Source organism: Benincasa hispida, chromosome 7, assembly GCF_009727055.1.
Source record: "Benincasa hispida cultivar B227 chromosome 7, ASM972705v1, whole genome shotgun sequence".
Taxonomy (NCBI): Eukaryota; Viridiplantae; Streptophyta; class Magnoliopsida; order Cucurbitales; family Cucurbitaceae; genus Benincasa; species Benincasa hispida.
In genome coordinates, this window is record NC_052355.1 from 27499142 (window position 1) to 27511587 (window position 12446).

The following is a 12446-nucleotide window of genomic DNA, read 5'->3' on the forward strand; positions in this document are numbered from 1 at the left end:
AAAGAGTAGAACTTATGAGCTAGTGAAGCCTCCAAAGGGCAAAAAAGTATTGAAAAACATATGGGTTTTCAAGTACAAGAAGGATGGCGAGAAGATAATGAGGTACAAAGCTAGATTAGGGGCTAAAGGATACAACCAAAAAAAGGGCATTGATTTTGATGAGATCTTCTCTCCAGTGGTTAAAATGGCATCTATCATAACAGTGTTGGATTTAGAAGCAAGTCTTAATCTTGAGATAGAGAAACTTGATGTAGAAACTACTTTTTTTACATGATGACTTGCATGAAGAGATCTACATGGAGCAACTTGAAGGATTTGAAGAAAAGGGGAAAGAGGAACTTTTTTATAAGTTGAAGAAGAGTCTTTATGAGCATAGACAGACATCAAGGCAGTGGTACAAGAAATTTGTTTAATTTATGATAAGCAACAGTTATAAACGAACTACAACTGATTCTTTTGTATGTAGATGATATGTTGATAGTTGGACAAGATGCAGATCTTATTCAAAATTTGAAGAAAAATTTGTCCAAGTCTTTTGACATAAAAGATTTGAGTCCTGCAAAGCAAATATTAGGTATGGAGATTGCTCGTAGGAAAACTCGAAAATTGTGGTTATCCCAGGAGAAGTATATTTAGCGGGTGTTAGAAATAAATATGAAGCATGCTAAGCCTGTAAGTATACCGCTAACAACTCATTCAAGCTAATTTAGAGAGCTTGTCCTACAACAGAGAAAGAGAAAGAAGTTATGTCATTTGTTCCTTACTCTTCTGCTGTTGGTTATTTGATGTATGCTATGGTGTGTATTAGACCTGATATCACACATGTAGTCAGTCCAGTAAGTCGTTTTCTATCCAATCTAGGCAAGACTCACTGGGAAGTAGTGAAGTGGATCTTCAGATACTTACGGGACACCTCCAAATTGAGTCTGTGTTATAGAGGTGACAACCCTATACTTAAAGGCTATACTGATGCAGACATGGTAGGTGATCTTAATAACAGAAAGTATATCTCAGGTTATGTGTTTACACTTTCAAGGGGAGCCATCTCATGGCAATCTAAGCTAAAAAAATGAGTAGCATTGTCCACAACTGAGGTAAAGTATATTGTAGCAGTGAAAGCAAGCAAGGGATGTTATGGCTTAAAAGGTTCCTTCAAGAATTAAGTATGAAGCAAGGTGAGTATGTAATATTCTGAGATAGTCAGAGTGCTATGGATTTTAGCAAGAATTCAATGTATCATGCTCATATCAAACACATTAGAATAGATATCATTGACTTCAAGATGTAATTGAAGAGAAGAAATTAAATCTGAAGAAAATCCACACTGACAAGAACAGATATGTTGACTAAAGTAGTTCCCAGAAGCAAGATTGAGCTTTGTAGTAAGCTTGCCGAGATGAGGTTCAAGTGATCATGGATGTGATTGTGTCTTCCCTGTGTTGGGCTACAATGAGAGATTATTGTAGGTGTCCAACCCACTTGTTACACAAGAAAAGCTTTATTTTTAAACTTGTATTTAGGTTTGGAAAAAATCTCTGCAGGGTCAAGTCCCCGCGGGTCCCCGCCTCGACCGGGGCGGGGAATCCTCAGTTTGACCGAGGATGGGGGTCAAGGGTTTATAACCGGATGGGGCAAGGACGAGAAGGGTATCTCCGCTCCGTCCCCGTCCCCGCCTTTAATTGGTGGGCACGAGGCAGGGACGGGGATGGGGAGCCCCCCCTCCCGATCCCGCCCCGGCCCCATTGCCAACCCTACTTGTATTTTATGACCCCAAAATGTTAAGTAATATTTTGGTCTAATTGGGGTTAATTTTTGGGTTGGTCCATCTTGAAAGCCTTAAGTTTTCTTTTATGTGATATGGGTATGACTTAAGGAGGAAGAGAGTGAAAAAAAGATGTAGAAAATCAGAGAGCTAGTTCGGTTTTTCAATGATAGCTTCAACAAAGTTATCAATTGTCAAAGTTTGAACCATTGGATCGTGTTGAAATTTGTTCAATCTATTTGGGACAACTAGAGTCTCGTTTTGAACAATTGGATCGTTGTTTAGAGCTTTGGTTTGTCTATAGTCGCTGCTGAATGGAATCTATAAAATGGGGTGATTTTTCATTTTTTTTATCTCTAAGTGTTGATCTCTTAAGTATGAAAGTGTTGGTGGGTAATAAATCTTTGTACAACTGATTTGTGTTCTTTTTCCTCAATTTTATCATAATAAGAGAAGTTGACAAAGGTAGATTCCTCAAAAGTCCCATGGTTTTTACTCTTCACATCGACGGGATTTTTCACATATAATTCGTGTTTGCTGTTTGCTTTTAGTCTTCTAAAATTTTATGTTATCCATTATTGGTTGATTGTCTTGGAGGTGATCTTAGTGGATTGTTGATATATTATTTGGATCCTATCACCTCTAACTATAAATTATTAATAAAGGCTCAAAATTAATTCAGATATAAAAGTGTAAGGTTTAAATCGATAAATTATTAGTTTTAAGCTCTAATTGATGCCAATTTCTAAACCTTTGAGATATAAATGGATATTTTTCTTTATAATTTTTGTAAATGAAAAACAAAAAACCATAAATTGGCAGATATAGGAAAATTGTTAGAACACTCTTATTTGCTTCTACTAGCCCAACAAGAATTCAAAACGCATCAGCCCAATTGTAACTGGGCCCATTGTCATTTTCAAGGGCTGCTGGATGGGCAAGATTAAAGGGAAATTAACATTGAAAAAGATTTGGCATCTAAAGAAATTATTGTGTTTTCTTTTGATACAAATATTAACAATATTAGAAAAGCAATGTGAAAGAATATTCAAATATGCTATTCAACGACCCTCGACATGGACAAGAGACCTGCATTATGTATAATCTACTTAAATTGACATAAAAGCCACAAATATTTACCCCCATTTTTTTTTCTTGAATTACAACCGTTTACAGTGGAAAAATTCAAACGTTTGACTTATTGATCGTGAATGTATATCTTATGTCATTTAAATTATTCTCATGTTGATAATGTTAACTCGTGATACAACCATAGGTATTAGAATATTTTACTAGTTGATTTTCGTTAATGATGCAAAATCTTGCCTATAACTATTGTTATGAAATCGGCAAATACAGAAAGTGAGAAAACGTAAACAATAAATATCAACATAAAAAAAGTGAGAAAACGTAAACGTAAACATTAAATAATATATTTTACGTAATTTACTAACAATGTATTAGTTATGTCTACAGGCAAATATGAAGATCAAATTATTATTAGAGAGAAATATTAGATATTACAGGTTGTAAAGACACCTCTAAGATTAGAAGGTTTATAAGTAATCCATCTCTGTAAATTCAAAGGTCAAACTTGTAAATAATATATTTAAGACATTCAAAGTGTCAAATAACATATTCAAGACATTTTAGCAACCATAATCAACTCATGAGATTTTTTTTAAATAATATGATTTTAGTAATTAATGACAAAGTAACGTTGAGAGAAAAAGATCGACAAAAATAGGATTATAATTGTATAATTGTGAATCTAATACATAATTAGGTGCAAAAGTGTATTTGATCCACAAGTACCTAAATGAATTGTGGATAAGTATGTAGTTTACTCTAAACCGTATACTCGATCCACTATTTCACTACACATAATGCCACATTCCACCCGTTTACCCTGAATGATTGAGAAATGAGCCACTATATAAATTTGGTTTAAGCCCGATTCCAGAGCCAATACTAAACCATATCAAATTGCAACATTTTCCCCCACAAATTCTACCGTCCTGTTTTAGGGATAATTGTGTCAAAGTCCACATTTTAGGTGTGCTAAATTTTATGTTTCTAAGAAAGAGTTGATATTTTATAGCTCATATGTTAGTCCAAAATGGACTTTTCTTCCATAGTATTTAAATGATCCGATAACCAGAACAATTTAGATCTAATCTAAATTGTGAAAATTAGATTGGATTAATTTTAATTTTAGGTTGGATTAGATTGAATTTTTTATGTTGTTTTAGGTTGGATTGAATTCGGGTTACACTTTTAAACATTCAAGTCTATATATGTATATGCATATATATATATACATACATGTGTGTGTGAATCCGGATTACACTTTTAAACATTCAGGTTTAGAAATGTCCTAAAACTCGCCATTCGTAAATATTGGAAACATATTCTATTAATCAATAAAAGTATTATTGAGTTGTTCATTCAATAAAATTTTATTGATATTTCATTTTGTTGTAAAATCCAATAAACGAATCCATGGCTATAATGGTCTATGAGTATATGGATGAGATTGGGTACCTCATCCTAGGGACACTATTGGATGCGGCATACTTTGTATACTGATACAAACAATGTGATCCCAAAATTGTTCATGTGGAGACATGGGCGTCGAAGCATCCTATGCAAATGATGTTTGCATAAAACCAGATTATGAAATAGTCATTTTTCTTTATAATGACTGTTTACTGTTAACACTGACTATTTCATATTTGATGACCTAGGGTAACCCAATCATAATCCTGAGCTAACTATGAACTCTTGTTTATTCAGGATTATCCTTTGATCTGCATAAGTGAAAGTAGTTCAACATCATTGCTCAATAAACCTCTTATTTTGGGGATAAGACCAGATAGATAGATGGAGACATAGTCCTGCCAGATGGAATTCGCTCCTACTCAATTTAGGGTTAGCAGATAGGTTGTTTCCTTAAGTACTGACTTCTGGTTTTGAACAAAGGGGCCCCGCCCTCTCATGGTCGAGAGGGATATGATTTATTAGTGGGACTATAAACCAATTGTTCAATAAAGGATCAGTATGAGCTTAAGAAGCAAGATGTATTAACAGGGGTAAAACGGTAATTTTGACCTAGCTATAAATACGAATAACCTATGAAGGATCTACTTACTGATTATGGTTAAAGTGGACATAAATGTATCTACAGTGAGGAGAGTACAACTATCGAGCTATAGTGGTATGTCTCGGTAGTTAAAGATTATTGATTAATTCAGTCTAAATAGTTTAGCCAATTAATTTCAAATCGTTAGAGCGCATGATCTATAGGTCCATAAGGTCATAAGGTCCCTCTACTAGCTCGTAAAATTGCTCCTTAGATTAGTGAATTAAGCGGATTTGAAATATTCAAAATCGAAATTAGAGTTTTGAATTTGAAGTATTCAAATTCAATTTAGGATTTGGTTAATCTATATTTGATATTAATTAAACGTTTAAATTCATCGAAATTAAATGTAATCGGAGATTTTAAAATATTTAAATATTGATTACATGAATAGGATTCGTGTTTGAATTTGGTGTTTTATTATTTTAATATTTGATATTAAATTATTATTTGATTAATTATGTTTAATTAATTAAATATTTAAATAAATCATTTTAATTTGTTAAATTCAAATTTAGAATTGAGTTTATGTTTTTTTGGTCTAATTTGATTTTAGAATAAAATCAAAATTGGATTCAAAATCAAAATTAAATTGATTTTTTAATTTGAAAGTGGAAACGTCCCAAAAAAAATGAGATTTTTGGTTGGATTAATCCATTGTTAAACTCCTATCCCACTTGACTATTGCTCTTTGATATGTCAATAAGCAATATCAAGTATCAAGTAGTGCTTACATGAATTAGTTCTTTAAAAGGTGCTTCAAATTTTTAAAATTTTGAAAGTTCATGCAACTGAAACTTCTGAATTCTCTACTCTCTCTCAAACCCTCTTCTCCCTTCACTTAATTGATCTCAATCTGAGATTCCATCTTTCAATCTATGTTAGAGGATAGTAGAAAAGATCATTATGGTGATCTACTGGTGATTTGGAGATCCAATTCATAGAGAGAAGTTGGAATTGTTGAGGTTCTACAAAGGTATTGTGTTCTTGAAACCCTCTTCTCTGAAAATTATTTTCTTGTTGCTTTTAAACTCAACTTAAGTGTAATTAGAGTGCTTATTAATTCTGATTTCTTCCGCTGCATGCATGTTTACTCCAATTAATATATATATATATATATATATAATATATATATATATATATATTATTAATTATAAAATTAATATTAAAAATAATAAAAAATTATTTAACTTATAACCTGTTATAACTCATATATCATTTAATGATGTTTGTATGAAGTTGTAAATAGATATCTTAGATTTTGATATTTAACATTTGAGTTTTTTGAAATTTTAATTATTAATATGTGTTGTACACAAATTTAAATATTTTTAAGTTAATAAAAAATACAATAAAAAAAGAAAAAAAAAACCCGACAACCCAACCTATGTACGCTCCTATTTTCTTCGATATATATTTAGTTGTAAACAAGATGAAAAATACCCTTTTGTCCCTAGCTTTCGAGTCAATCTTATATTTGGTCTAAGGTTTCAGTGTTTTACACTTCTACCTTTGAGTTTCGAATTTGATTTCTATTTGAGATTTAAGTTTTAAAATGTTATACTTTTACTATCTAAGTTTTGTTTTTATTTGATCACTAGGGTTTCAAAATTTATATTTTTAACTTTGGCTTTTCTCTAAACACCAAATTTCAACTCTTGATGTTAATGTATATTAATTAATTTATAAGAAGTCTATTAACTATTATTAAGTTATTTTTAATTAATTTTTTATCACTATTAAAATTAATAAAAAAAAATTACGGATAATGAACGTCAAAGAGTAAAATGAATATCAATAAAAACTCAATGATAAAAGTGTAAAATACTTACCATAAGGATCAAATAAAAACTAATTTAAAAACTCAAGAGTAAAAATGTGACATTCTAAAATTTAAATGGAAGTTAATATAAAAACTCAAAAATAAAATTGTAGGCTCCGTTTGGTAACCATTTCATTTTTTGTTTTTAGTTTTTGAAAATTAAACTTGTTTCTTCCCATTTTTTACAATTATTTGCATCTTTTAAAATATAATGGTTGAATTCTTAACCAAATTTGAAAGACAAAAATAAGTTTTTAAAAACTACTTTTTCTAGTTTTCAAGTTTTGGTTTGGTTTTTTAAACCATTGGTAAAAAATAGATAACAAAAGAAAAAATTTAGAGGTGGAAAAATAGTGTCTATGAACTTAAGTTTTAAAAACAAAAAGGTAAAAAAATCAAATAGTTACCAAATAGAACCATAATATTTTGAAACTTAGAAACCAAATTAAAAAAAAAAAACTAAATTAGGACTAAAAAGTTTTTTTTTCCTCATAAACGAACAGAACCATTTTTTCTAAAAAGAAAGATGGCCTGAATTAAAAAACAAAACAGTCCAAGTCGAATTCCAATCAAGTCATATGACAAAATGTACGGGTTTCAAATTCCAATCTCCTTTTGATTTTTTGGCTATTGCAACGAAAAATGTCACGTTCTATAGTATTACGTAACTTTTACAACGTTTTCCTAAGATATTTAATTTGCATAAGGAGGTAGATTAGTATTGTCATCGGTAATTTTTTATCAAAAAGATAAATATAAAATTTAGGGAAAAGGAAATCGGAACGGGGTCAAGATAAGATGAATTGGAGCAAGGGAGTTGGGCTTTTGGGCCGACCTATTCCTCGATCTCATCCTCAATCTTTGATGTCTCGATCGAGAAGTCCAATCCGTATAGGAGCGTGTCTAGTATCTTGGACATGTTCGTCTAGGGTAATGTTAGTCCATGGCCGCATATCCAAATCATCTTCAACCATCCTATCTTTAAATCTTGTAATTAGTTTAGTAAATTGTTTTGATTCTAAGTTGTTTTTCATGTGAGTGACCGCTCACCACTTTTGATATGTTAGCTAGGTATTTTAAAAATTACCCAGAATGCACTATAGGGAGACCCACTAGTCAACTTTCCGACCGATGTATTCTTCAGTACATTCTTTAATGGTATTTTCATTGCTTTTCCTCTCTCACATTTTATAAAACCATTTTCTCTCAAAACGTGAGTGAAGGCTATGTCATATACCAACGTTAACTTTCGATTTTTACACGGCCGACTTGCTCGTCGGATTAGAGCAAGTGTCACACAATCCCTTGTCTCTTACATGAAAGTCTGCAATTGTGACATCTAGCATGCCCCAGCTTAATAAGCCCACAAAATATCTAATTCAATTTATCTAATAATTTAATCGTATAAAGAACGAGGATAAGACCCAAATCAAACATCACTATGAATATTTATACTATTACAATTCTCATATTAGTAACTTGAATCCCACTCTTAAATTCTTTAGGTTCCACGCTATTTCACTTTTCGACTTAAACATCTAAGCATGTGTGGCAAATAGCACACTGGTATGGAAGTTTTCTCTTTTGCAGTCGATGTTCTTTCCCTTTTCAAACAAATTCATTGTTGGCGTCACGTGAAACTTATATGTGTTTTCCCTCTATGGATTTTGGCATCCATTTTGCTATTGTTTTCTATTCTCTTAAGGGGAAAAAATATTGCTTTAATTTTGTCAACTCAAACATAGGTCAACAATAAAATACTAATTAGGTCAATGGTTCAATTTCTGTAACTATTGAACTAAGAAAAAAAATTATAATTTGATATGACAAATGAGAAAAACTCGCTTGCACAGCTTTATCTTTCAACGATTGCCTTCATCGAATTTGTTTAACAAAAAATTTGGCATGATTTCATTTACAAATTTTCTTCGACCTAAAATCGACAATAAAGATATGATACGAACCTCTAATCTTTTAATCATCATAAATATCTTATCTAATTAGACTATGAGTAACCCTCTTAAATTATGAAACTCTTTATTTTTTTTCCTATATTCGACGGACAATAGCCGTTAGATTCGTTCCTGCATTTTGGAATAATTTCTGGCCTTTTGTGCCATTTGGAGTTCTTATAGGTGTCGAGTCTGTCGACCGATCCAAACGGCGTCGTTTGGAAATAAGTGGCATGCGCCATGCACGGCCGTGGGTTGGCCACGAGTCCACGACAAAGCGAAACAACAACTTGGGCCTAATTTCAAAACAGCCTTGCAAAATCCACCGAATCTTGGGGATTTCAGCTCTATATTATTAATTTTGCATTTGGGGATCTTTGGTTTTATTGGTATCGTCATAAATTAACTATATTTGTGTTTTATTAGCAGATATAATATAACGTAAAAAAATTGTAAATATAATAAAATTTAGATCAAATTTTTAGAGTCTATTTGTGATAGATTATATCGTTAACATGAGTCTATCACTAATAGATATCTATCAGAGATATAATCTATCATTAATGGATTTTGCTATATTTGCAATTCTTTAAAGATGTTGTCATCTAATTATTAGTCCAAAATATGATACCAATTACAATTACCTTTTCTTATGGTTTTTATTATCTTTTAACAATTAGACCCCATTTTATAATAATTTTGTTTTAAATTTTTTGTTTTCAAAATTTATATTTGTTTTCTCTTAAGTTTCATATGCTGGTGATCACAATCATGGAAGAAATACTTGAATTCTCAGTCAATTTCTAAATAAACCAAAAGAAGGTTTTGAAAACTATTTTTAGTTTTAAAAAATTGACTTAGTTTTTTAAAACATTGGTGGATAGTAGATAACAAAATAAAGAAACTTATAGATGGAAGCATTGTTAACCAGCTTAATTTAAAAAAAAAACCAATAATGAGATTATTAGGTCTCTCCATTTTCTAATGTGGAGTATTCAACATGCCCTTGGAGATGATGACCTATTCTTGAAACATATCTCAATTTTTTGGACCGAATGCTCGTTTGGATTTCATGAAACTATGTTACCATGTTAGATAAGCATGGAGTTTTATCTCAACATTAATTGGCATTGTGAGGAGTAACACTTCAATATTGTAACTTATTAGCTCTCTATTTTTGTAAGATACTCAACCTTGATCGAGTAAAAATTCTTTGTAAAACTACTAAAAACAACTGATTTTATGGTTGTTATTTTTAAGTTTCTTTAAATTTTAAGTTGAAGATTAAGAGGTTTTGGTTTTGAGAGAGCCTTTTCGAGTTCTTTCTTTTCTCCTTTGTATTCAATCAATGATAGTAGATACAGCCCTATTTACTTTTTATACACTCATTACCCTACAATATGGTTACATAATAATACAAAAAGAATAAAGAATATCACACTTGGCTTGGTTTGATTGGTGGAGGGAAAACTAATTCTCAATAGAATGGTAGTGACTCATTTCTAATTTCTTCCACCTTTCCTTTTCCTTTTCCTTTTTCATTTTTATCTTCTTCTCTAACATCCCCCCTCAAACTAGAGGGTACTTCAAGTACTCCCAGTTTGGACCGTAATAATAGAAGTGGGAGTTGTTGAGCAGTTTTGTGAGGCAATCAGCTAGTTGGTTTGCCGAAGGTACATATCGAATGGTGATGTTGCCTTTTAGAACATGGTCGCGGACAAAGTGAAGATCAATTTCTACATGTTTAGTTCTAGAGTGAAACACCCGGTTGGCAGCTAAGGCACCTGCTCCTAGATTATCACATCATATGGTCGGTCAAGTGCTTGATTGTAATCCCATCTCACCGAGTAGTTGTTGAAGCCAGAGGACTTCGGATGTAGCATGAGCTAGTGCCCTATATTCAGATTCTGCACTCAACCGTGCAACCACCATTTGCTTCCTCGAGGACCATGATACAATGTTGTTTCCTACACAATAAGCAGCCATGATTTTCTGTCATCGAGATTGGATGCCCAATCAGCATCAGAGTAGGTAGAGATATGTAGATTCGGGCTTGGTTGGAAGTAAAGGCCATAGTGTTTTGTGCCGCTGATGTAGCGAAGGACTCTCTTAGCTGCCTGCCAATGTACATCAGTTGGAGTTTGAAGAAATTGACTTAGTTGGTTGACAGCATAGATGATGTTCGGCCATGTATGAGTTAATTATTGAAGGGCGCCGATGGTGCTACGATATATGTAAGGTTCAGAGAGGGGCTGTCCATCAGTCTTTGATAGTTTCCTGCCTTGCACGCTTGGTGAGGGCATTGGTTTCACGTCAGTCATTTGAAGTTTATGCAGTAGGTCATCCACATACTTTGATTGGTTTATCAGTAGGCCGGAGTCTAAATAGCGTACTTGTATTCCTAGAAAATATCGAAGTTGTCCCAAGTCCTTAAGTGCAAACTGAATATCAAGAGTTTCTATGAGTTGCTCTGTTAACGGAGAGTTGTTACCTGTGATAATGACGTCGTCGACATAGACAAGTAAGAATATGATAGAGCCCATCATGTAGTAGATGAACAAGGATGTATACGATCATGACTGATAAAATCTCCATTTTGTTAGGACAGAGCTTAGGGATGTATTCCAGGCTCTGGTGCTTGTTTCAGGCTATAGATAGCTTTTTCTAGTTTGCAGACATGGTTCGGGTATTGAGAGCTGACATACCTGGGTGGTTGACACATATAGACATCCTCGGCGAGTTTTCCATTTAAGAACGCATTGTTGAAGTCAAGTTGCCTTAGAGTCCAGCCGTGTGACATAGCAACACTGATGACTACTCGGATTGTGGAAGACTTCACGACCGGACTGAATGTCTCAAAGAAGTCTACTCCATGATGTTGATGAAAGCCCTTTGTAACTAGTTGGGCTTTTATCTTTGTATTGAGCCATCCATGTTCCTCTTGAGTCGAAATATCCACTTATTTTCAACTATATTTTGTGACGGAGATGGGAGAACCAGTGTCCAGGTCTTGTTCTTCATGAGAGCTGAGTATTCCTCATTCATTGCCTTCTTCCATTGAGGAGTTGCAAGTGCAACTGTGATTCTTGTGGGCTCTGTTTGAGACCAATCGGTGCTTTTTCTTGTTATCCAGGCTTTGGGTTTAAATATGCCAGCTTTGGCTCTTGTTACCATAGAGTGAGTGGGAACAGGTGAGGGGTGGGAGGAGATGGTAGGCTTTGGCATGGTGGTAGACGTTGAATTATCAGTAGGATGTGATATATGTGGTATAGTGGGACTGTCTCGGACTGGGTTGGTTTGAGTCAGGGGCACCGGTGAGGGATGGGTAGGGCTCGCCGTCAGGAAGAGATTTGGGCTATGGTGAGATGCATAGTCTGGTGAGGATGTTTGGTTTGTGGTGTTTGGAGCATAGTCGGAAGCAAATGGTGGTGTTGGATTTACTTGTTGGAATGACTGTGACTGAGGCAGGTTATTGAGTATAGGTTGAAGGCTCGGGATTAAAGACTCAACTATGGGAGGGATTATCACCTGAACGATCGTGTTGGACGATGGAATGTCAGCGATCGTGGGGTTCTTCGCTATGGTGATCGTTCTATGCGATGAGCTTTCACCAATTTTTCTAGTTGATGGACTCTCTACGATCGTTGTGTCTTTGGCCTAGGAAATCGTTCTATACGATGGAGATTGAGCGGTCGTGTTGTCTGTCGTCTGAGCGATGAGAACTCAGCGATCGTTTTGTCTTTCTTTTGGCCTGTCGTCTGGGCGATC

At 33.6% G+C, this 12446-nt stretch overlaps 1 protein-coding gene across 1 annotated transcript; it reads right to left on the reverse strand.

Moving 5' to 3' along the window:
* Positions 1 to 10879: 10879 nt before the first annotated feature.
* On the reverse strand, positions 10880 to 11221 carry LOC120081041 (uncharacterized mitochondrial protein AtMg00810-like). The gene has a single exon (XM_039035720.1). The coding sequence runs from the start codon at positions 11219 to 11221 to the stop codon at positions 10880 to 10882; it is 342 nt and encodes a 113-aa protein (XP_038891648.1).
* Positions 11222 to 12446: the final 1225 nt, after the last annotated feature.